The sequence below is a fragment of the Protobothrops mucrosquamatus genome, unplaced genomic scaffold, assembly GCF_001527695.2.
Source record: "Protobothrops mucrosquamatus isolate PMUCROS unplaced genomic scaffold, P.Mucros_1.0 scaffold393, whole genome shotgun sequence".
NCBI lineage: Eukaryota > Metazoa > Chordata > Lepidosauria > Squamata > Viperidae > Protobothrops > Protobothrops mucrosquamatus.
Genome location: NW_015386724.1, coordinates 692,733 through 719,521, shown reverse-complemented (window position 1 = coordinate 719,521; position 26,789 = coordinate 692,733). Strand labels below are relative to the sequence as shown.

The 26,789-nt window shown below is 36.7% G+C and overlaps 1 protein-coding gene across 1 annotated transcript; it reads left to right on the top strand.

Annotated features, from left to right (window-relative positions):
- VIT (vitrin) lies at window positions 1-25,338 on the top strand. The gene is made up of 15 exons (XM_015816004.2): window positions 1-56; window positions 340-405; window positions 2,089-2,245; window positions 3,297-3,430; window positions 8,239-8,313; window positions 10,328-10,549; window positions 12,875-12,928; window positions 13,372-13,410; window positions 14,227-14,274; window positions 17,016-17,078; window positions 18,574-18,721; window positions 20,330-20,433; window positions 21,272-21,498; window positions 23,768-24,281; window positions 25,026-25,338. The coding sequence occupies exons 1-15, from the start codon at window positions 23-25 to the stop codon at window positions 25,202-25,204; spliced, it is 2,064 nt and encodes a 687-aa protein (XP_015671490.1). The 5' UTR covers window positions 1-22; the 3' UTR covers window positions 25,205-25,338.
- Window positions 25,339-26,789: the final 1,451 nt, after the last annotated feature.

Genomic DNA, 26,789 nt, shown 5'->3' with positions numbered 1-26,789 from the left:
CTAAGGCCCAGTTTCTCAAAGCATGAAGAGAATAACAGCAATTGCACTGGTCTTTGGTAAGTGCCCAAATGCATCCTATTTTTTTTAATCTCTGCTTTATTTGTTATCCCACAGTTTTAGATAAGATTAAATCAATGTGCTCAATACATGCAGATAAATCAAACAATCTCTGAAAATTTGTAATTAAAGTAGTAAGACCAGAAAATGTGAAAATCAAACATAAAAAACCGGAGACAATGACAACATTAATAGAAAATCTTATTTCACTTAGAGAATTTTTAATTTTATGAGAGACAGTATTGTTGTACATTTTCTTTACACTTGTCTATTGTATCATAGTTTTGCTGCTGACTTGTATATATGCTACTAAAGAAACTACAAAGAGGAACAGGAAATCTAAACAATGTAAGTAGACAAAACATGATGTAAATGGTTGATTCCTAAAATTTCAATTTAAACTCTCCTTCATATCTTTTGAGAAAGTTATTGGAAAACTGGCTCCAAGAATACACATTCTGTACAAATGATGTAGCCTCCAATATCTTCCCTTAAAAATAATCATAATTCTCAGCTAAACTATTCCCACTTAAAATGTTTCTCACCCCAGACGCTGCATGCTACATTTGTTTCCAATGCATCATTTATTCTGAAACTCTTTTGGTGTGCCAGATGCTTCTTGTTGTTCCCTTCAGAATAAACAATATTATTTCAGGTTCAGGAAAGATGTAATAATTGTGAGCAAACTAAAGACACACAGCAAGATGGCGCTGGCCAAATCTAACCAAATTTAATTTACAACAGCACTATTCTCTGCAGGTAATCCTCAGGCTATGATTATAATTGGGACCAGAATCCTGTTCACTATGCAATTCATTTGTTAAGCTAGTCATCATGTGACTGAACCCAATTTCACAACTTTTATTGCAGTTGTTAAGCAACTGAATCACGTGGTTGTTAAACAAGTCCGACTTCCCCAATTGAGTGTGCTTGCTGGAAAATTTATTGGAACCACAAAGGCTCACAACCCAGTTTATTATTTCTTTATGTTATTTATTCTTGGTAGAATAAAGCCATTACTGATGCAGTGAATATTCAAGGGTCCAACTATTAACAATTATGGCATATAGAACATTTCAATTTGTATGTGAGAGTTGTACATGACAAAGAGCATAAATTAATGAATAAAATGAAAGAAGAAAGAAAAACAGCTGCTAAGAGAAGGAAGATGGAAGAAATGAAAGTGGCCTGATCTTGTGCAGTAAAGTTGATAAATATATGCAAAAACTGATGGTTTAATTAAGAAGCAATGCTAGGCTGGAAGTAAAGCCAAATGTAAAAAATGGAATGTTATTTCTGGCAACTCCTAAACTATCAACACATCTGAAAGAGGAGAGGGTAAAAATCACCTAAACTTTTCTTATCTTTATAAATATCAACATTAAAAAGACCATAAATTACATAGGCTAATTTATATGTCAAATGTCTCTAAATAGTCTACAGGCAATTACTCAACATTCCTATTTGGAATGATGGAGATAGAACTTACCATCTTGGGCATATAGCGATGCAGTCGTAATGCAATGATAGAACATATGCTCTGCATATAAAAAAATCAGAGGGCTCCTTGGTGCTATCTGAGCTTGCTTGTTTTGTTGCAGACATTTCATTACCCTAACTAGGTAGCATCATCAGTGCTAGTAAGGAAAGCTGTTTGCTGTCAGTTTATATTCTGGTGTCTTGCCTGTCTGTGTGGGTGGAGGCAGACTTAGGGATTCTTTGGTTGGGCTGTTTACTAATGACTCTTGTTCAAATATTATTATATGAATGTGACTATTACCTTATTCCACTGAATGTTAAACAATTTGGCACTGGGATGCAAAAGAGAAAACTCGTAGGAGATACCCTGCGATTGAGAGTTTTATTAATTTTCATTTTTAAGGATTAAGGAGTCAATGCTGAATATTTGAGTATTAAAAATCGGCATAAAAGCACACAAATAATAGAGCCAACTCCTAGCATTTCTTTGTTTTCTGCAAAGCTTTTGTGGCAGATTATAGTAAGCATAACATTCAACTTCTATCTTCACAGCTGTTCCACAGATTGAGTGTGCCATCAAAGCTGCAAAGATCATCAACCCAGAATTTATTGCTAAGTGTCCCTTGGGATGTCAGGATGTTAAATATCGGGTCTATGGCACTGATATCTATGCCTCTTTTTCCAGTGTTTGTGCTGCTGCTATTCACAGGTTGGCAGAACTGATCTTTAATTGAAAATAGCATATAAAATCAAAAAGAAAGATAGCATGATCAATACTACCGGTAGCAATAAAAGTAAAAATCAGAACAGGGTGTGTTATTTTTTCCTCATCAAAAATTTTGTGTAACTCTTAAAAGATACAAAAAAATAAGATTAAGAAGTAAAAAGTAGTTTATATAGTCAAATCTATATAAACAATGATTATGAGTAGAGTTCAGGTTAGTGCATCTTAATGTATACTTTGAGGATGGAAAAGCAGGTCTTCTTTAATTCCACTTAATGAGCAAAAGGGAAACTTTGGCAAAATGTTTTAAAGGGTATGGATTTATGAGAAAAATAAACAACTGTAGATTTGAGAAAATTGTGGAGATAAAAATAGATTGATGATATTTTCATTAATTTATACTGGGAAATGGTAATAGATCCTTCCCTCTGGTATATGATTAAGCATAATATTTTGGAAATGCCAAAGTAGAAGTTGATATCTTTTAGGGAACCACAGAACCATTTTCTTACACATTAGGCTTACCTTATCTAAATGTCTACTAATACTTAGAACAGAGAATTTTATTTTGATATATTCTGACAATAGAATTATTCTTAGCCTTAGAATTATCAAGTACCTTTGTCAAATGGATTCAGGATTGCACAGAGGAGTTAATATACAATTCAGTGCACTTGAAAGGTGCACTTGAACCCAGTTCAAGCATTTGTACTCAAGATTTTCTGAGATTTAAGGTACCAGCACTATCTTTTCCCCCAAGGTGTTGACCACTTTAACATTTATTTTTTTAAAAACAATTAATATTGGAATCATGTGGAGGCTGTCTGAAAAATCATATATGCTATGGCACTCCCTGGTTTCAGTGAAGACCTATAGAAGCTTTTGAAGATGACATAATATTCCCATAAAGGAAAGGGCTAGAATCAGCTGTTCCAAATGGACTGAATTTATATGTATTGAGCTTGCAATTCAATGATCACACAGAGCTCTGGTAAGCTAACCATGTACTTATGACATTAATATGTTACTTTTACAGTGGAATTATTGACAACTCTGGAGGAAAAGTCTTAGTTCAAAAAGTTGCTGGTCAATCTGGGTACAAGGGTAGTTTTTCCAATGGAATCCGCTCACTTTCATTACCACGATGGAGAGAATCCTTCATACTTTCAGGTGAATTTCCTCCTTCCTTTCCTCTTCCCCTTTGCAGGGGGTTGGACTAGAAGACCTCCAAGGTCCCTTCCAACTCTGTTATTCTGTAGTCATATCTCAAGCCATCTCTGATTATTATTATTATTATTATTATTATTATTATTATTATTATTATTATTATTATTATTATTATTATTATTATTATTATTATTATTAACAATAATATTGCTATTATTATTATATAATTTAATTCCTTCTGCAATATCTGTGTTATTGAGTTACTAAACATGACTAAAAAGAGTGCAGAATTTTAATCAGAATTGGCAATATGTTCCTCAAAAATAAACAGTTATAGAGATAGGACACACTGCTAGATAATTAACAAAAGTTAATAAGAGGGGGGGGGGGAAATTGGTCCCTAAGCTCAGAAGTAGAAGTAGAACTCAATTGATGAGCACACTAGGACATATGCAAATTCACTGATACAATTTTTCACACTATTGAAATAGTCTGAATAAAATGCAAATGAATACATCCATTCAGATCAATAAGCACCCTCTGCTTAGGGTTTACATAATTAGCATTTTTTAGTCTCCCTTATGACATTTTAGAAAAATTAAGGCCATGAGATCCATTTATTTCATTTCCCAGACAGCATTTAAACTCTTTTCAATACAGCTCTAACCACTACTCTAACCACTACTACCAACAGAATTGGGTATTGTTTTAAGGATTGCAGTATATCTGTATACATATCCTTAATCAAATGCCAAAAGTATTGCATTTAAACTGCTCAGACGTTGCTGAAAGAGCAGAAATCTGTGAGTAAGGAGGGGGAGCGCAAAGGACAAGAGTAGCGGTCCACATAACTAAAAATCAAAAACAGCAGCAGTATATACAGGGCAAGTGCGTCTGAGATTGTGATTTTCTTTCATTTCAGAATGACTGGCTTAGTTCAGTGCAACACTTGTTTTGCAGCTGTCTTTTGTGGTACTCTTTTCAAACTTGGAAACTGTTCTATCGGTAAACAAATCACTAGTCTACAAGGACAGATTACTTATCTAGGGTCAGTAATCTGTGCTCTTCACGCAGAAATTAGGTGTACAGCTCTATTAAGCTACCGCAATATCAGCCCCCTCTACCACAAAGATCCAGCAGGAGAAGGGCAGTATGGACAACCGTGGGATCTGGCAGGGTGAGAGCTGTGAACCATAAACATAAAGTTTTTGCTGTGTCCCTGCATAACAGATACAGAAATAAGAAATAACTACATCTCTATAGAATTAGATCACAACAATGATGAAAACTGCCTTGAATGCATTTGGGTAAATATAAAGGGGGGGAAATGACATTGCCATAGGTGTATACTATAGGCCAACCAACCAAACAGAGGAAATAGATGAACTTTTTGCTAGTCAGTTAACTAAGGTATGTAGGAAGCACATCATAATAGTAATGGGGGACTTTAATTACCCTGATATCAACTGGGAGACAAACTCTGCACCAAGTGGAAGATCAAACAGGTTCCTGCCAAACCTAGCAGACAACTTTGTCTCCCAAAAAGTAGAGAAGGGAACTAGGGAATTAGCCATATTGGACCTGGTGAAGATCGGTATACCTCTCTGCTGCTCTTGTATCACCAGCTCTTTTTCATTGAGGACTATAGCCATTTAACCATAAGTTAGCTCTGGGTTTGAGTTTGAATGATGTGCTAGATCCTGGTGAAGATAAGATAGCTTACAATAAGCCATGATGAGAAACCATAGCATTGGCATAGCATATCATCCATATCTGATCTGTGGCTGGGGCTTTCTTAAGCACATGAATTGGGAACTAAATTAAGATTGTGTATGAGCTCAGTATTCAAGATAAAACATTTCCAAATATTAAGCCTAACCTTGGAGATGAGGAGTGCCTTCCAGATGAGTTTAGCAAATTGAAACAAGCATGTGACTATTTTTAGTTTCCATATTTTAAAACAAAAAAAACCTAGTACAGCAGGCACATTTACTTTTCTTAGCAGTTCCATCAGTAAGTTGTCTCCAGCAAATTGAGTTTTATTTTTGACTCTCTCGTGATAATAACAGATGGCTAAAAGAATATAAAAACATTACGTAGCCACCACTTTGGAAAATAAGAGAAGGTCAATAAAACAGCCACACATATATGTGTATGTATATGTGTATGTAGAAACAGCCATACGTGTATGTGTGTGTATGTATCTGTATATGTATGTGTGTGTATGTGTGTGTATATATGTGTGTCTGTGTATGTACACACATATTTAATTGCAGGGTCAGAAGACATAGAATATATATATATACATTAGAGATATAAAAATCCTTGAACTCTGGGATAAATAAAATCAGCTGTTTATTGTTAAAAGCAACAAAAAATAATAAAAACAACCGTACATAAAAACAAATATCTACTGCCTTAGCTTTCGCCGGTCCTCTGCCAGCGTCATCAGAATAAGCGCTGGAAGCTGGAGAGTCTGCTTATAAGCCTAATCGACTCTGCGCTCTGCTCATCGAGCACGTGATGGGCCTGTCTGCTCTAGTCAACCGTAACAATAAACAGCTGATTTTATTTATCCCAGAGTTTGAGGATTTTTATATCTCTAACGCAGTGGTGGCGAACCTTTTAGAGACCGAGTGCCCAAACTGCAACCCAAAACCCACTTATGCATTGCCGGGTGCCGGGTGGGCGTGGCCACCGAGTGGGCATGGCCACCAAGCTGTCGGCTCGTGCTCACTTGCTCACTTGCTGTCCGCTCCAACTCGTGCTTGCTCTCTCGCTGTCTGCAGCAAATGCTGCTTCTGCCGAAAGTTGCTCCTTTTATAGCCTTTCGCCTATTCCCAGACTGCGCATGCGCGGAGAGGAGGAGGGAGCAGCTCGGCCCAGCAATGGCTCACGTGCCACCAGAGACGGCTCCGTGTGCCACCTGTGGCACGCGTGCCATAGGTCCGCCACCACGGCAACGTAAATATGCCTAGGATTCGCATTTTTAAAATTATTATACACACACACACACACGTGTGTGTGTGTGTGTGGTTGTGTGTGTGTGTGTGTGTCAGATTCTTGGCAATTCTATGGGCCAGGTCTCTACATGTCTTCTGATCCTGCAATTAAATGTGTGTGTATACATATATATGTATGTTTTCTGAGGTTTTCGCGGGTGTTTGTATGTAGGTCTTTAGTTATTCGGGTTTTCTCCCGCGTAGAATTAAAAGTACCTTGGCGACGTTTCGACGAAGTCCACTCTTAGAAGCACGAAGCAGAAGACACCAGCCTGAAGATGACGAATGTGACTTCGTCGAAACGTCGCCAAGGTACTTTTAATTCTACGCGGGAGAAAACCCGAATAACTAAAGACCTACATATATATGTATGTGTGTACTTATACATATATACAAATAACATTTAATATACGTATATATGTGTGTGTGAGTACATACAGACAATGTTTAATTATTTATTAATATCTACAGCTACATATTATATATATGATCAAAATGAACTCTTTCTGGTTCCAGATTAGAGAGTTTTGATGAAAATAATGCAAAGAAACAACATGACTTTCTTGTGAACTTGAGACAGCTGAAAAGTAGGATGTTAAAGCCTTTACCTTTAGTCATTAAGCTCCATAGAGCTACATTTAGTGAGGGAGAATGAGAAAACTAAGTAAAAAAATGCACAAGAAAAGACACATTAACATTCCTAAAATGGTTTCCCCCTTCAATTATTTAAGTTATTTATATAGTTATTAATTTGTGGAAGTATGGGAGAGTATTGACCCAGGGGACCATGTGCTTTTTTTATAGAGTTTTTTATTCTTGTTGGGAGAGGGGTTAAACTTATGTGTAAAACCCAGGGTTCTGGTTACAGTATGGACTGCTTTATAAAACTTTTAAAATAAAAAATAAATAGCTCAATAACAAATATCACAGTATGTGATGAACTGAAAATTTGCATTTTGTAATAAAAAAAAAGACACTGAATGGCAATTTCAGAGACTAAAAGCTTCCAGATCCAAATAGCCTAACAACAACAACATTCTTCTGTAATTAGAGATGCCTTGAGTGGATATCAGATATCACACAGTTCTAGAATGCAGTTAGTATGTTTTTGGTTTAGGCCAAGGTTGCCTACCCCTGATTTAGGGTAATAAATAAACCCAGCCATTTAAAGCTTGTTTGTTTGTTTATTAAAATGTTATGCCGTCCATCTCCCCTTTAAGATAATTCTGAGTGGCTTATGTTATAAAACAAGTAAAAAATAGTTGTTAAAAGATTAACTTTTATTAATAAATATTCTTAATTTTATTAAAACCGAACTAAGAGAGCTAAACACTAGATGGGACTGGGATAATCCACCTCCAGCAGTGAGTGCCCCCCCTTTGAGGCCCCACGTTTTGATACTCTCCGGAAGGTCAAAAGGGAGGGGGCAGTTCTCACCTCCAGTGGCAGAATGTTCCACCGGGATGGGGCCACAGCAGAAAAGGCTCTTCTCCTTGACTTTGCTTGCTTCAATTCCTTAGGGTTATGATCTCATGAATCATGGTGTCTATGAGAAAAGCAAGGTGGAATAATTGCCCCCTTAGGTAAATGGTGTCGGTGGTGTAATTTGTGTCAACCAGACTGTAAATTCATAACTGATATCATGTGTGTGATGACATAATCCTATGTGACATCACTGAATATGAGTACCTAGTTCTTGATATACTTGATATACCTGATGCAGCCCTCAACTCCTTACCTGTTGGCTTAAAATTGTAGGTGCTTTTATATATATTCACTTATTGGAGATTTCGGTTTTGTTTTCTTTAGAAGGCAAACCCAAAAGAGGCGTACAGTATCCATCAATTCTGACCTATTCATCTTCTGAAAGCACAGTTACTAAAGGCAAGTGATGGATTTTCTGCTTGAGGGGGCATTATTGTTTCCCCACATATGTATCTATTTTGTGGTTACTTGGATTAAGAACTTGAGCAGGAGCAGTTTGTAACCATATGCTAATTTATATAAGTCTAGTATTATAAATGTTTCTTTAATGCCCTTTGCTGTATTGATCATTTAATATGGCTTAAGAAGAGATTTTTTTAATTACTATGCCAATCTGTGCCTGGTAATTGAGTAGAGTTCACACCCTGAGAAATAAAATTCAAGGATTTGTGTTGCTCTGCCTCTTCTCATATCTTCCAGCTGCAAATGTAGGGTCAGCCTCTTACTCATCATCAAAGCCTTGATCCAACTCATGTAGCAAAGATACAAGATCTCTTTTCTAGGAATGTGTCTTTAATAATATTGTGGCTTCAAGGACACCCCATGTTAATTTTTGAGGTTAATTTTTTTCCTTATCAAATACAAAGCAAGTCATTTTGTATTTGGAATCTTCTGCTAGCATATCTGTATGCGCCAAGTGTTTGTGATCAACATTTTGTATATGTCATTTTGTGGTTCTTGGTCTTTGCTTGTTGGGATGCTAGAGACCAGGGATTTATTATATCTTTCTAGCTTTGAAACGAATACAGTAAAATTATTGTTTGGATCCCTTCCAATGGTTCCTGCTTTTGGGGTGAGTTTCCACCCCAATCTTCATCACGATGAAACTGTTCTCATTCATTTCTGCAATGCAAGCGTTTGAGCTATTTTTGACATTGTTGTACAACTTTTCTGGGCTGCCTTTTTTTCATCCTAGTGAATATTTTTTAAAATAACTTTTTTTTGACAATTTATCCAACTGATGTCTATGACATCAACTGGATAAAGATCAAGGCTTGTTATAAATCAGAAATGAAGCATTCCAAATTTTGTATTCAAAACTTACATTTTAGCATTACTTTCTTTGAAACCCCCACTAAGCTTGGCCAATAATTGCAGAATTCACTTTTATTAAAAGTGGTTAAAGTGGGGATTTTATGTATCTAACCCATAGTAGCATTTTTTTTCTTTAATCCAATGGCTTGAAATCATATTCCGTATTCCACAAAGGATCTACTTGTCTTGTAGAGTAGGCAAATTTTGGCTCCTCTTGGGTCTTTCTGGGCTTTGTTGGTGCATATCATGAACATTTATTCGGAGGAGATATGACAAGGCAAGTGACAAAACCTGACTTGAAGTTCCCGATACAAAGCCAGGAGCTTGGAAGCAAAAGGACAGCAGTCTCTACTAAGAATCTCTTCTATGTGTCTACAGACACTTCAACAAACAAGGGAGGAGAAGGAGGAGGAAGTGGAGGGATGGAAGGAAGAAAACTAAGGCCCTGCCAGAGAGAGAAAACAGCTAGACTGACTAAAAGCCAGTCTTGAGACAAGAGGGATTTTTATATTCTAAGGATGTTGTCAGAGAATTTTGTGAGGAGAGTTGCCCAAAACGTCAAGATGAGGGTTTTGATTGTACTGGCACTTTGACTCTTAGACCATACTGATGCAGTCAAGCCTACTATACCTGATACCTAAAAATAGGTGAAATTACCTTCATTATGTTAGATTTCTTATAAATTAATTTACATTTTACTTATTTATATTTGGGCCCTCATTAGACTACATATATACACACCTACACATAGTCAGAACATTTGTTATAAATTATTTTGTTTTTACTAAAAAGAGCAATCCTGTCACAAAATACTCTGAAAGCAGAAATGGTCTTTTGCAAATGAAGGTGCTGGTTCTGACCCATCACTGCTGGACTGCTGAGCACAACATCATGAGTTTGGAAGTGCTTATGAGGAACTGCTGACCTCCTCTTAGTTCTAGCTGTTTTTATGTAGATCACATTGTATGTTCAACTACTAGCCACCCCCAACCTACAGCTGAAATCCAACCTAATTATGTTAGCGGGTACACATGGAGGGCAAAGCTATTAAAGAAAGTTTTTTTTTCCAGTGAGATGCTATATTTCAATCTTAATGTAGGAAATTCATTACGGAAAGGGTCTCAGACAACTGCAGCTCCATTACCAGCCACACATGGTGCCGCTCACACATTCAAACGCTTTACCACCACAACCGAATTGGTCAGCACAACTCCAAAGGCAACCACCACTTCAACCACCATTGCACCGATGACCTTCACCAAAGTGACAACTGTTACAGTGGCAAAGCCTCTCGTTGCAGTGCACAAGGTCAGGGATCTGGGTGAGTGAATGAAGAGGAGCTTCACGGACTAGCTGTTTAATAACCCAATTCGATAGGGCAATGGAACAAATTTGCTAGATCTACCTTCTCACCACCATTCTCATCTCATCTCATCTCATCATCTCATTTGTACAAATGTAAAGCAGTGGTCTTCTGATGATTCCACAGAAGATTGTTCAGAATCATGCAAGTCTGATGGTACTGTACCTCCTCCTCCTTCTTATAGATCAGTGGAGAAATGTCTGAGTCTCTTCCAAATGTTACCTCACTGTGGATTTAAAAAATGTTTCAGCCCTGCACAGTTCTTTTTATTCAGAAATATTCATAGGCATGTTTCAGGCCTCCATACAGAGACTGTGAAGGCCATTCCAAAACTTTAACCCTTCTTTTATACATGTACTTCATGGTTGATATAACAACTTCTTTTCAGCCCCATTGTTACTCGTCTTCTAAATCTTGGGACACACTGAAATATACTATTTGATCAGAGGACTTAAACTTTTTAGATACAACTGTTCTTCTAGTTCTTGATTAGGATGCTTAATATGCTTCATCTTTTTTTAGATTTAGTTTCAGCTCCTTCATTCATATCCAGTGCTTCTCTGCACTCTGCCCAAAAATCCTTTCAAAATCTAGACTCTTCGTGTTCTATCTGAATGTGTATAGTTTGAATCTAGTCCTGGTTTATTACATGTAGTCATAACCCAAGTCCAGACAAAACAAGATATAAAGCAATCAAGTTCATTTTCATAGAACTGATAACACTTTTTTCTTTTTAAACTCTGTTTTAATTTCTTTTTTTAAATTCCATTGATTCTAGTGAAATAATATTAATGAGAAGTTTCAGTGTGGCCTTTCTTCTGGCACAAATATAGTAGTCCTCAATTTACAAAAGTTCATTTTGTGGCCATCAAAGTTACAAAGGCACTGAAAAAAGTGACTTACGAACATTTTTCACAATTATAGTATTGCAATATCCCCATAGTTACATCGTTACATCAAAATTCAGACAGTCAGCAACTGACTCATATTTATTATGGTTGCAGTACCCCTGGGTCATGTGATCATCTTTTGTGACCTTCTGACAAGCAAAGTCAATGGAGAAGCCAGTTTCACTTAGCAACCATGTTACTAACTTAATAACTGCACAGATTCACTTAACAATTGTGGTAAGAAAGGTAGTAAAAATCACTTCACAATTGTCTTGCTTAGCAACATAAATTTGGGGCACAATTGTGATTGTAAGTTGAGGACTACCTATACAGCAACTGAGACTTTCATGAATGTGGTGGTAGGTCTTCCAGAGGCAGTCTTTTAGACTTTTTCACAAATCTTTCTCTACTAGCAAAGCTTTCCACAGCCTCTTTTCCACTTTAGAATATTAGCCTTATAAAATAATCCTTCTAATTTTTCATAAACATGACTTAATTTTTCCTAAGAATTGGCAATGTGTGGCTTTTCAGATATTACTAACATTTTAATCATCATGATGGCAATCCTTTAACATCTAGGCAGCCATATGTTGCCCACCTATTTTAAAAGTTTTTGAAAGAGAGGCTAACATTCTTAATGATTTGTTTATATGCACTCAATATATATATATATATAGAGAGAGAGAGAGAGAGAGTTGGTTTCACAAAATAAAATGCAACATGTACTTTTGCTCTCAGTTTTTTACCTTATGAATATTTGGAAAAAAAAAAAAATTTCCCCAAAGCCAAGCCAAAACATTCTGAGGTAGGACATCTAACTCTCCCTCCCTCTGAAAACAAGATTGGAAAAACTTCTAGCACAGCTTCCTGTGAAAGTAGGTCACTCTTTTCCCAGCTGTGACCTTGCCCTGTGCTGGAGAACAGGCGGACTCTACCCACCATCTGCGACCAGGACTTCTTCGGTCTCAACCTTCCATTTCATCTTTCCAGACTACTTTCCTTCTTCTTGCCATCTCTCTTAGTTTTCCATTTGGAATTTCACATGGATGCCATTGGCTCACTCCCAAACAATGTGCTATCCATGGACTCATCAGAAGACTACCCAAGAGCAAGAGTTGAGTGGGGACCTCCCTTAGCAACACAATGTTTTATTTCACTTCACCATTTCTTTCCCCGTAGGTATCAACCATCCCTTCTGTATTGTTGCTAATAAAAATGCATGATTGTGTTCATGAAGTCACCAAGAAGTGAAAAATATATTCAAAACTAAAACATCTAGGCTGATATTTATGCTTTGTCTATTTTCCCTTCCTGCCCCCATCAGCTTGTTTCATACACTACTGTTCTTGTGCTTTTGTTCTCAGTAGTAAGATACTTTCTTGTTCATTCTTAGGCTCTAGCAATGTCCATCCAGTTTATTCAGCAGTGGCAGCAGCCGCAGCATCAAGTAAGTACAAAGACAAGGGAATGGCTTTACTGAAACCACAGCCCTCTCAGGTGCACCTGAAAGCAAATATCAATAAAACCAGCTACCTATTTTAAATTGATTTCATTCAGTAGAGAAGAAAGTACTTAAATTTCAATTATATCTATAATATAGCAATAGCACTTAGACTTATATACCGCTTCATAGAGCTTTATAGCCCTCTCAATGCAGCTTACAGAGTCAGCTTACTGCCCCCAACAATCTGGGTCCTCATTTTACCGACCTCGGAGGAATGAAAGGATGAGTCAACCTTGAACCAGTCAGGCATTCTAACCACTGCACCACCACAGCTCTAGTTTAAAGGATTAATACAAGCATTTTCAACTCTCAAAGTGGTAAAAAAAATATTTTTACAAAGTTTGGGAAACTTCAAATAAAATATTCTATTTTAATTCCTATTTTAGGACAAGTTCAAACTGTACAAGGAAGAACTCAAAATCAAGGTATGTCCTAATTCAGTGGATTTTCTAATTAAGAGAATGTTAAGGTTTATTAATTAGCTGATCAGTAAAACATTTTAAGGATGGGGCTAGTAATCTTAAGATAGATAAAGCTTTTACTATTTTAAAAATTTTCTTAGAAAGAATTCATATTCCTAAAAGTAAAACTATCTCAATATACTTGCTTTTGAATAAGTTCCTTGTTAATACTTCCTAGTACATTTTCAAAATTATTTAATATGATTGAGCCAAATTTAAATAGCTTTATCTTAGTTGCTCTTTGTTAATTCAGAGGTAATTTTATAGCTATCCTCTAAGTATCCTCTGAAGTAATAATTGAAAATCTTACACTAATTAAACCTTAATTTGGTTTGAAGGGGAACCTATAATCAATTATGTCAACAAAGACAGAACCACACAATTTAGCAAACAAGCAATGAAAATAAATGAGGCATCCCTCTGTTTCTATCTACAGCTTTCCTACCCATTTTAATGTACTGCTTCAAATTTTTCAAAGTTATTAGGGCAAGTATCGTTGTATTAAAATTTAATACTTTCAAAAGAGAAGAAGATCCTCTACTACAGGAAAGCCACAAACTGTCTTTCCAAGTTCATGTTATAACTCCAAGGATTTTTGGGACAGCCAGAAATGACTCTCAAAATAAACTTAAGGCAGGGTTTATTTTACATGCTCTGTTATTTACATAATTTCAACAAAGTTGGTCTCATGTATTTCTTAAGATGTGTTATTTTTCCCATTAGTCTAAGATTAAATTGTGAGTTTGAATAATAATTATGTTTGTCTTTTGTCTATAACAGCTACTGAAACAGATGTATGGAAGTCTGGATCAAGCCTTTTGGACTCGGGTAAAAAATTTTCTCACAAAGTCTATTAAACAGCAACAATGTGCAATAAGTGTGTATATATCATGTGTGCAGGAAAACCAAGCATTTGTTTTTTGTTATGGTGAAGTTCCTTACATAGGACGATTTCATAAAATTCTTTTGAGTCTTGTGTCTCACTCTATTTCATAAAATATATATATGCAAATTAAGGCATATAAGCAAATATGTCAGATAATGTGAAATAGTAAGTTGAAGTGCTTTGGATTAGATTTATACTACACACTCTTATCAGCTGATCAACTTTCATTTATGGATCCCCACTGAAAAACTACTTTCAGGGTTCATTTGGCACACAGGCTGAATTCACCCAATTCACTCAGAGTGAAATGTGATGGTTCTAGCTTTTCTTCTTTCATAGATAGTTTCACATTACAAATTTATCACCTGATGTTGAAAACATACAAAGACAGTGCAAACAAACGAAAGTCTTGAATTTGTGTATGTGTTTGTGTGTTTGGTTTTTGGTGGTTTTGTTTGTTTTGGCCAAAGCATCCATTGATGTTCAGATCATTTAAAAAAGATTGTCAGTATTAGGAAATAAACTGTATATGCCGACAGATAGCTCGTGATGGATAGAAAGTGACACATTGCAAAAGAATTTCCATCTTAGATAGAGGGAGCTACCACGACGCAGGATTTCCAAGAGACCAGAATGCGATACAAAGTTGGCCCAGTGATTGTTTGATGCAAGCCAATTATCATTTCAAAGAGAATTATTTTTAGTTGGTATGAGACAACTGTTGTCTGAATAGAGATTTAATGAGCCTGGACAGCTGTGACGATCTGGTGGTGAAAAAGCTTAATTAGCTTGCCACAAAGTCCCACGTCAGTGAGCTGAGATTCTCAGGATTCGACAATGCCATTTTAAAGCAAGCCTGGGAACTTGCAGGCCTCCCTGGAAACAGCAACTTTTTCAATCAGCTCTGAGAACTGCATGTTGGGTGGCCTTCCTGCTCTGAGCGTTGCTGGCACTTAGGGGACGACTTTCCAGGCAACATTGGAAGCCCTGTCTGCGATTTGGTGAAGATGATAGAACTCCCTGAGGTGGCCAAATTGACCTTTCGATTAGACAAAAGACAATACAGTATCTGTGTTTAGTGCTGACTTGTGGAGGGTTTTTTTTTTTTTTAATAAAACAGGGAAAAAATGAATTAATGATTTTGACAATTAGACAGGGTAGATTATAGAAAGAAGAAACTCACATTGGGGCTTTAAAGAAAGAGGTAGATTTGTTATTTTAGTCATAGCTGCTCTAAAGAAGACAAGAAGTCATTCCTTTGTATCTTTTTTCTTTCTTTTCTATTTTTCTTCTACCTTTTTCTTTCCTTTTCTTGCACTTTAGCTTTCTCTTTTATTTCCTTCTCCCCCCCCTTCTTATTCTATTTTAGTTTGAATGAATTTTTGCTCTTGCTTTTAAAACTTTCCAAAAAATTACATTTTAGAAAAGAAAAATGGGTCTATGATAACGCGAGCGGAATTTTAACACGGTGAAAATAATGTTTAAAAAGACTCAACTCTCCATTAGAACTGCATAAGTCACCTGTGAATACAAGATATTCTGTGTTATCTGGGATTCAAAAAAGAATTGTGCTTTCCAATTTGCAGTGGCAAAGTGTGTCCCTCCCTCCCTCTTGATGGTCTTTTAAGCTCTTGGGATCTTCAGGCTTTTAGGCATAAACTCAGCACTTTAAAAGGGACCCAAGAGCTTGCAAACAGGCCAGCAAACAATGCAGCATTTTAAGGAATTAAATTGGTGGTGGTGTTCTGTGCCCAGTTGGGTTGCCAGTGTGTCTCCAGGGATAGCCTCATTCAGCAGGTGAAGAATGTAGAATTCCTCATTTGGCCCTGCATGTGCATTCAGAAGCAGTGTAGTTAGGACACATCTGAAGTCACTGAAATTTGAGCTTAAATTTCTAACATTTCACTTATATGGAAAAATGTAATGTGAGTAGTCCAAGACATGTGATTATTTTTTTGTTTAACAACAGTTTGAAGTTACAACACCCTCAGAAAAGTGACTTATAACCTGTCCTCAAAGTTATAACCATTGCATCATTCCCCATGGTCATGTGATTGCATTTTACGATGGTTGTGGTGTCTTTATGGTCATGTGATCCTGATTTGCAACCTGCCCAGCTGGCTTCCAACAAACAAAGGCAATGGGGGAAGCTGGTCTCCCTTAAAAACCGCATGACTCGCTTAAGAACTATAGATACTCACTTAGCAACTGTGGTAAAATGGTTGTAAAATTGGGTCCAATCATGTGACAATTCACTTAACAGCCACATTGCTTAGCAACTGAAAGTCTGATCCCAATTGTGATTGTAAGGCAAGGACTACCTGCACAGATAACTTTTTGTCTCTATCATGTTGAGACCCAGTTTCTTTGAAAGTGAGTGGTCAGATTGAATATAAAATAGGTTGAAAACACTGGACTGTACAGTTTTCTGAGCTCCCCAAGGCAATTGTACCAGTACACAACTGGACCTATGCTTTACTACCCAATTCTTCCATCTTCTTTGGACCCTGTTAGAAGTTCATTCTTGTCTAAAACATTTTCTCTTCCTATGCTAAATCAAGCATCTGAAGTCATCTCACAATTTCTTTGTTCAACATTCAATTAGCAGACTGTATTTAATGTGAATGTCTCCTCTTTCCTGACCTTCAAATTTAATAATGATATATAACATTGATCATTCTAGGTTTCAGCTCCAAGGAAGACATAGTCCCAAAGCCTTTGAAGCCAGTTTCCCAGGGAAATCCAAGTATGTGAATCACAAATGTATTCAGGTCCTTTCATAATCATCTGTTTTTAGCGGACAAAGAGAAGAACATTTTACTGACTTGGCATTTCATGAATGAAATCTGTTCCTTGGGTGGGGGAAGGGGCAATGGTGTCAAAGAGAAATCTAGCAGAATTACTAGTGGGGACAAATTAATTTCCATTCAGGTTTATTCAAATGTTGATCATTTATTAATAAATGCAGATTTTTTTCACTAGCTTGCAGCAATAACAACAAATGATAAAGGTACTATCTGTTAATAATCAATTTGGTAACTGTAAAAAGAGAGAGACAGAAGGAATGACTTTTTATCCAGAGTTATATTATGCAATACAATAAGATGAGTGTAAATACATGTATTTAAGATATTTATTTATTTTTTGTTCAGTCGTGACTCCATGGACAAGGCCCCCCATGTCCTCCACTGTCTCCCAGAGTTTGCCCAATTCATGTTCATTGCATTGATGACACTATCTGACCATCTCATCCTCCGCCATCCCCTTCTCCTTTTGCCTTCAATCTTCCCCAACATCAGGGTTTTTTCCAATGAGTCCTCTCTTCTCCTATTTCATATTTCTTAACTTTCCATCTTTCTCAGAGAAGGGCTTTGGGTGATGTACACAGCAATAAAACTGTTTTACATAGTTAAGCTATTCCTGGACCTAAGTTCAGTTTGTTTGTGGGTGAATTGAATGGCATGGGCAAGTAACCTCCATCTTTAGAAAGTCAGAAAAAGTAAGAAAAAAATCATAGCATTCTTTTTATTATGATAAATTAGTAGGAGTAAGTAAAATCTCACCTCCACAGCTCTATGGGGCTGGATGCAAATTAATTGTTCAATGAATAGGAAAACTTACTTTGTGGAAAGAGCTTAATCCAACAGAAGCAATATTGATCAGTTTCTCCTTTCCCCTGCAATCTTTGTTTTACTTCCCATGTTGTGTGAAAACTCAGAAGAACCTTCAGGGTCCATATGAGACCACAGGGATGAAGAAAAAAGCTTCTCCTTTTTCCCCTCTGAAAAAGAGTCAAACTAATAGTTCTCTAAGTGACTTTGGATCCAACTCTTGTTTGTTTCTGAATAAGCATTAATTACTTACATGTCTGTGATTATCCGTAATGTGCTTAAAAGATCTAGAACTCATTTGAAGCTTTTGTATGAAATTTGGCTGTTGGTCACAAAAAAATCACCAGGATATTCCTGATTAGAAGAGAGGCCATAAAAAGTTTATTTGGATGGCTGTTTATTGCTTTAATGTGTCCTGTGAAATCAGGGATTCCAAGCACTGCTTTGGGCAATCTGAACCTTCTGTTTTCTGTGAACACTTGCAAACATGACTATAACTACAAACAATGATCAGCAGAGCATTTGAGAGATAAATGAGGTGTTATGATCTTAACGTAGAACATACAATACAAATGGTCCCAAACTCTTCTAATATATTTTTTATGTATCTAATCTAATTTATTTTCCTAGATTGCAAAGTTGACTTAGCCTTCCTGATAGATGGGAGCTGGAGCATTGGCAGGCGCCGTTTTCAGATCCAGAAACAGTTCCTCAAAGATGTATCTCAAGCTTTGGATGTTGGTCCAATAGGGCCTCTCATGGGCATTGTTCAGTATGGGTAATAGTGCATTGTTTTTATAAAAAACTATGTATTTAAGAAGAAAATTAGATTTTAAAATGTGTATCATACACACACACACAATCATATACAAACAAACTTACACATACACACAAGCACCTACAGAAATAAATATCAATAAAATCCAAAGATATGTTAACTCCCTTTCTAAGTCCTATTTCATGAATTTTTATGGACTTAGGAGAGTATCTGACAGTTAGAACAATTAACCAGTAGAACAACCTGCCTCCAGAAGCGGTGAATGCTCCAACACTGGAGGTTTTTAAGAAGAGACTGGACAGCCATTTGTCCGAAATGGTATAGAGTTTTCTGCCTGAGCAGGGGGTTGGACTAGATGACCTCCAAGGTCCCTTCCAACTTTACTATTATTATTATTATAGATTGGCTAACACATAATAATAGAGCAGTGGTCAAGAATGGGGTGAGATGGACATTCATTTCTTCCATTGTGTATTAAATATTTTATTCTCAAAGTAGATGTAGTCTTCAGGAAGGCAAAAGCAAAAAAAAAGTGTCATAAATTAATATTCTGCCTCTGGCAGTAACCAAATATACCCAAGAGTTCCAGCAGAATTGCATAAAAGATATAGCAGAAAGGGCAACTTATACACACTCAGTATTTTTTTCTTCAAATGTTGCTGATTTGGGATAGCTTATTTTCAATTTATTTATGTTATATTTAATTTTATTTATATTACGAGTTTATTGGAAAAATAAATATGCATCATGTGGGGGGGGGGTGTCTGCATGGATACAAGCCAATTTCAAAACAGCTGGGATATCAGAATATATAAAAAAATAAATATAAAATTAAACGGGTCAGTCCCCATTTCTATCTAAAATACGTTTCAAAGATATAAGGGTTCTAAGCAGCGGGGAACAGAAGGAAGAGAAAAAAAGTCCGTGCATTCAGAGTTCAGAGGGAGTTCCATGCCAAATGGCGCACGAATCTCTTAGGGACGAAATATGGGTCATGCCTTGTTTTTAGAGTGTGTTTGTCTCAGGTGATAAGGGGTTCAGAAAGTTTAATTAGGTGCCTTGAGGAAGGACCATCTCAAGTTCCAACATGAAAAAAACAACAACAATAGCCTGCTAATAAACATATGTAAAATTAAGTAGGTACGCTTTTATTAAACCAAAGAGTTGATCTCCAGTGATTTGAAAGGATGAAGAAGATGGAATCGGCAGATGGAAGCAAACAGTAAATTAATAATTCAGTATGAATTGTTAAACAATTTGAACAATTTATTATTAACAATTTACCATTGCCATGAATTATTACTATTAATAATTCATAGCAAATTATTATTAATAATAATAATAGTAAAGAGTAAATTGTTTTTTAATTGTTCATTATTATACAGAAAGTTCTATTTTCTGCTTTTAAAAAAACCATCTCTGCAAATTACTCATACCCATGAAAATCTAATTGTTTAACTGGGAAAAGTAAAAACATAAAATTTCAACATTCAGGAACTATTTGTGCATATAATTCTTTGCTTGGAAAAAAAATTACCCGAAAATTGACCTTATTTACTTTCAGAAATGGGTTTTACATGACTTTTTTTCTCTTTGTTTTACAAACAGTGATGACCCTTCTACTGAATTTAACTTGAAGGCCTATTCAAATACCAAGGACTTAAAAAATGCCATTGAGAAAATATCCCAAAAAGGAGGCTTATCCAATGTTGGTAGGTAGTGGATATAATGTACCAAATCTGCTTAAGAATCAGATGCCAAGATTTGACGTTATTGTTTCACCTTCTGGAGAGATTCATAGCTCAAGATCATCACCTGCTTCATGTATTCTAGACTGTCTTTTCCGATTTGGGGGGAGGAAAGAGGTTCCCCAAAGCAACAGTGTTGAATTCTGAAAGAAAGAGCCAATGTAAAGATACATTCTACTCCACTCTATGAGGGAACTCATCGTGTTTTGGCATCACCATTTATTGGCTTCGGATTTCAAACAATAAGATGTTAGAACTGTACTGTGTTGCAGTGTCTAAAATTTATCATGCAGATATTGTGGAGCCCTTCATCTTGCCACAAATCCAAGTCATTTCTGTAGAATCAGAATGGATTAAGCTTATTAGATATGTATGTGAAGTTGATATACATCCTCAGTCTTAGACACATTTGGTTGAGAAAATTATTCGCATCATATGTTTTTAATGGATATGAATATTTCCATCACAATGTGGACAGAAGGTTAATTTCATTGTTGTTTCAGGATGAATGCTATTTCTATTCACATTTCAACCGGAGCATGTATTCCTATCAAAATCACAGTGCAGATAATTGCTTTATGTCTAATTAATCCTGACAATAAGAAGCTTCCTACTGATCTGCTGCATCTTGACACTGGCTTTAAGGTTGTGCTTTGGTTGGGTTTTGCTTCTGTCCTCTGTTTTATCATTTTTAATCTTAATAACATGCAATTCAATGCCAAATAAATAAATAGGAACTAGCTCTTTAAAGATTTATCAAACAAAGGAGCAACTCTTTCCCCTCTGCCATCCTCTCGCATAGGAAAAGCTTTGTCCTTTGTTAACAAAAACTACTTTGAAGATGCCACCGGCAACCGAGGAGGTGCCCCCAACGTGGCTGTAGTGTTGGTGGATGGATGGCCCACCGATAAGGTAGAAGAAGCCTCCAGGCTGGCACGGGAGTCTGGCATTAACATTTTCTTCGTCACCATTGAAGGACCCGATGAAAATGAAAAGAAGAATGTCGTTGAGACAAACTTTGTGGACAAGGTAAGAGGGAAGGAAACACTCAGGAAAGTGGCAGATTTTGGAGTGTGCATGTATTATTGTGGGAAGGTCTGGTCACTTTGCCACATGTGGCATAATCAGACAAAGTCTATAGTTGTTTGGCCAAAATAGCTACTTCACAGTCCCGGGACTCAGTCCTGCCAAGCATTGTGATTACGTAATGCACATTAAGATACCATACTTTTTTTAAATTTAAAAACCAAGCCAGTGAAAACTGTTCTTGAATAGTGGATACAGATAGTCCTCGGCTTACAATTGCAGCTTGGCTCAAAGCTTCCATTGCTAAGGAAGACAGCTGTTAAGTGGATTTTGCCCCATTTTAGACCCTTTAACAACTTGTCAGAGCTGTTAAACGAATCACTGCAGTTGTTAAGTTAGTAACAGGGTTGTTAAGTGAATCTGACTTCCCCATTGCCTTTGCTCGGCAGAAGGTTACAAAAGGTGATCACATGACCCTTGGACGCTGCAACCATCATAAATACTTGCCAGCTGCCAAGCATCCAAATTTTAATCATGTGACCAGGGAATGTTGCAACGGTTATAAGTGTGACAAATGGTCATAAGTCACTTTTTTCCGTGCCGTTGTAACAGTCACTAATGTATGGTCGTAAGTCAAGGACTATCTGTGTTTAAAAGAAAGTTGATTAAAAAGAGGACGATTGTGGACAACCCAATATTATGAAGTTAAGGGGCTTTTATCTTTTGTCTCTGCAACAGTTCTAACTGGATTCACTAGCCCCATACTACATATACCTATTATCAGGGCTTTTTTTTCTCATAGAATGCCCAGAACGGAGTTCCGGCACCTTTTTTGGATTGAACCTTGTAGGGTAGGCAAGGCGGATTGTATGACGTGTGTGAGTTCCGGCACCTTTTTTTTTTTTTACAAAAAAAAGCACTGCCTATTATTCACAACAAAGGAAAGTTTCCATTGGAATCAGAAGATTTTTCCCCTCTTATTGCAAAACAAAACAAAACTAGATACGGTGAAATTCTAGTATCATGCTCATTTTGACTGTTAACTTTGCTATAACAAAATGAAAAACAGTCCAGAGAGCTGTTGTACAATTCCAGCAGCAACACACTTTGCAATCGAAACTCTGGAGTTTAAGATTTTGCTTCGTGGACACTCTGTGCCATTGCCTTCAGGTGGATTTATTTATGAATTTATTGCAATACACATGAAAGTTCTGGATGTACCTTGGTTAGAACTTGTCCTCATAAGCTCTAGAGTTTAGACTGGATGCATTTTACAGAATGTCTTTTCAATTAAGCAGTATTCTTATGAGTTGGAATTCTTCCTAAAGGCTTGGCAAAGGAAGTCTCCTTCAGAAAGCAAAGCTGACTTTGGGAAATGCAAAAATAACATTTTCTTTCCTGGACACTCCTTCTGATCATTTTGTGCACTTTCCTTCATAGGTTTGCCATGAAACACATTTATTCTGAACTCTGAAGTCCTTCACATACTGTATTAAAGCTGGACAGGCTTCAGCCTACTGACTAATTTTGATTTTATTTAAGTTTGCTAGGGCAGAGCTACAATGAGCCCCTTTGAGACATGAAAGAAGCACAAATTTGTATGCACCAATTTATGGTTGCTGCATCCTAAAAAATAAAGAACTGCATGAATCTGTAATCCAGTCATATGATAGAACAAAGTTTATTTGTTTGTTTGTTTGTTTGTTTGTTTGTTTGTTTAATCTATTTATAAGTCACCCATCTCAAGGAGTGACAAAATTCTGATTTTGCAGGACTAAAACTGGTCTTGTATATAAAAAAAAATCAAAGACCTTCAGATGTATTGGACTTCAACCCTCAAAATTTCCCACCCTTTGTGTACATTGGCCATACTGGCTGGAAACTGTGTGAAAGAATTGAAATAGAGTTCAAGACAGTAGCAATAGCAATAACACTTAGACTTATATACCACTCTGTAGTACTTTACAGCACTTATATATCACTCCATAGTATTTTACCGCACTCACTGAGAGGTTTACAAATGTAGGATATCGCCCTATCAGTCTGGGTCCTCTTGCTTGCAGAAAGCTGTTTTAAAAGTGTAATGCTAAGCTTTCAGATCTTAAAACACTGATGGAGACCAGCTACACACAGGAATAACTCCAGATCAGTAATATTACAAGATTAAACCTATATATCTAGAAATGTATACATTTATTTTCTGCCAATTAAACAGAAAGAAACCAGGGTGTCTGGTACAGTAATTTTTGAAACTCTCATCTCTATCATTTAGGCTGTATGCAGGACCAATGGATACTATTCTATTCATGTCACCAGTTGGTTTACCTTGTACAAAGTTGTGCAGCCTTTAGTGAAACGAGTCTGTGATGTTGACCGTCTGGCTTGCAGCAAAACCTGCCTAAATGCAGCTGACATTGGGTTTGTCATTGATGGATCTAGCAGCGTTGGCACAGGTAATTTCCGCACCATTCTGCAATTTGTAGCCAATATTAGCAAAGAGTTTGAGATTTCTGATACAGATACCCGGATTGGAGCTGTGCAGTACACTTATGAACAAAGGCTGGAGTTTGACTTTAACAAGCACAACACTAAGCAGGAGGTGCTGAATGCTATCAAAAGAATCAACTATTGGAGTGGAGGAACCAGCACTGGAGCGGCCATTAACTTTGCCTTTGAGCAGCTCTTCAGCAAATCCAAACCCAACAAGCGGAAAATCATGATTTTAATTACAGATGGCAGATCGTACGATGATGTCAGGGGACCAGCTTTAGCAGCACACCAAAATGGTAATCCCCCATTGTTATATTTTCGTTTCAAAACAAAAAAAGGTTTAGCCAGGTCTAGCTATGGGCAGGGCTGTTGATTTGAAGAGGGCATTTAAATTAGGTGATCCAGAAGTCCAAGTTAAGATTAAGCTTACTATTCCCAATTCCCCACAACCCATAATTGACAGATCATTCTTGGATTGTATTAGGACCAAGTTTATTTGAGTTAGGTGGACTTGCTGAAAGGCATGGCTGGCCTGGAATATCTTGTGCTGTATTTAGTACATATATTGTCATCTCCTTAAAGAAACTGCTGACATAGTAACTGGGCAATCATAGGGGGGAAAAACATTTAGATGAAGGAAGTGTCCAAGAAAAGACATCACTTCTTTTGGAAAGTGCTGAACTGGGAGCAGGTCAATTCTGGATCGAAAGCGCAGCACAATTTACTAAGCATATGTTACAGTGGGTGGGAAATTGCTCTTCTGTTACACCACATTCAAGTTTCTTTATTCTCCTTTTTGTGCTTTCACTGTTTTCTCAATTAACAGAAAATTCAGTATGGGGTCCTGTCTACTTGAAAACCTTTAGAAAAATAATAATACCACAATTGTAAAATAATGGGGACTTTCATTACTCCTTTTGAACAGGCATACGTCTTTTCTTTTTTCATATTCTATCTGGACTATTATGAAGATGTATATGAATTTAGCATATATTAAAAAATGGCATTGATCCATTATAGTCTATTTTTCCCCCCTGCAGGTGTAATAGCCTACTCAATAGGAATCGCATGGGCTGCCCAAGATGAACTGGAAGCTGTGGCAACTGACCCTGATAAGGAACATTCATTCTTTGTGGATGAATTTGATAGACTCTATAGATTTGTTCCTAAGATCATTCAGAACATTTGTACAGAGTTCAATTCACAGCCACGGAACTGATTGCATCCAGCTACAAGGGTTGCATCACTGAAATTGCATCTGATTAATCAGGCAATGCTAGATGAGAAGTTTTTACCTAAAGGATAATTTCAGATCTGCTCTCCAGGCATAAACATAATAGAAGCTGTAGAGTAATGTTTCCCCTCTCCCCCCCCCCCACGCACCTCTCCTTACTGGTTTCCAACCTGATCTGATAACAACTTGGCCAATAGCCTTTGACTTATTTAAAATTATCATTTGGAGTCAACGAATTTAACTTCTCCGTATAAGAGGCAGGGGATATTTCTGAGCCATCTATATGTTAATGATAGCATTTCTTTGCAAGGGTGGTGGAGAAGGCAAAAAAACAGGCTGACTTATCACAATCAATCAATCAATCAATCAATCAATCAAAACAGAGCTGGAAGGGACCTTGGAGTTCTTCTAGTCCAATTGTCTTCCCTGTTAGGAAGTTTTGCCTTAGTTCTAGTTTGCTTCTCACATTGATTAGTTTCCATCCATTAGTTTCAAATATTGTAAAACAGTTTGGACCCTAACCTTTAATTACAGATGTTGGCATTCATGTAATTGATAAGAAGCAAACAAGACACTAGTTAAATATAGGCAATGTGATTTTAAAAACATGTATCTATGGCCTGCTTACCACATAGTGGAGGAATAGTTTTCAGCACATTGTATTTTGCCTTTACTTACATTTAATGTGCTTCAACTGTATATCAGACTGTAACATGAACCCAAACTTTGGGGCAGGCAGATGATAGATAGATAGACAGACAGACAGACAGACAGACAGACAGACAGACAGACAAAGTTCATCATTGTTGTCCTTATTACGTTCATGAAGATAGCATAGCCAGAATTTTCCACTCATTGTCATATAAGTAAGGAGAGTATCCTGCTGATTAATCTTGACAACTGTTACAAACATGGTACATCCAATCAATCATAAGTCTCATTGGGAATAATTTTTCCTGTAAAAATTAAAACCCTCAGTAAATGACTATTGGAATTTGAATTCTAAAACATAATAATATTTATAATAGCTTTTTCATCCTTAGTAGACTAAATAGTAGTTGAGCCCTAATAGCGGTTTCCTGTTACTTAACTAGGGTTTTCATACAGAGACAGAAGTCTCTAAAAGTAGCTTGAAAGTGAAAATACTCTACATCAGGGGTGTCAAACTGCTAGCCCACAGGCCGGATGCTTCATGCCGAAACCGCACCCACCCTTGCTCCAGTAATGGGGAAAAAGTTGGGATACGTCGCGACATGTCATGTGACGTGGCAAGTTTGACACCCCTGCTCTCTCTATATATATATTGGCTGAACCATTCTAATCCACATGCTTCTTGACATTACAAAGAGTGAGATATCCAAAAGTAGACTGATTCTATTTCAGGAAAGACTCTATATACTTATATTCATATTTATTTTTTTCCAATTTACAAAAACAGACATTAATTGTAATTTTGTATTTCTTAGGGTGTTCTTTTTTTAAAAAAAACTGGGCACTTTCTACATCCCCGTACAATTATTATGCTACATTAGTTTTGGTGGGAAAGCCAACAATTTCATAATAAATATAC

Bases quoted from the DNA above. Each gene is read 5' to 3' on its own strand.
- VIT (XM_015816004.2), top strand. From the start codon at position 23: ATGAAGAGAATAACAGCAATTGCACTGGTCTTTG. The intron at 406-2,088 runs GTAAGTAGACAA...CTATCTTCACAG, and splicing joins GAACAGGAAATCTAAACAAT to CTGTTCCACAGATTGAGTGT. The intron at 14,275-17,015 runs GTAAAAAATTTT...TGATCATTCTAG, and splicing joins ATCAAGCCTTTTGGACTCGG to GTTTCAGCTCCAAGGAAGAC.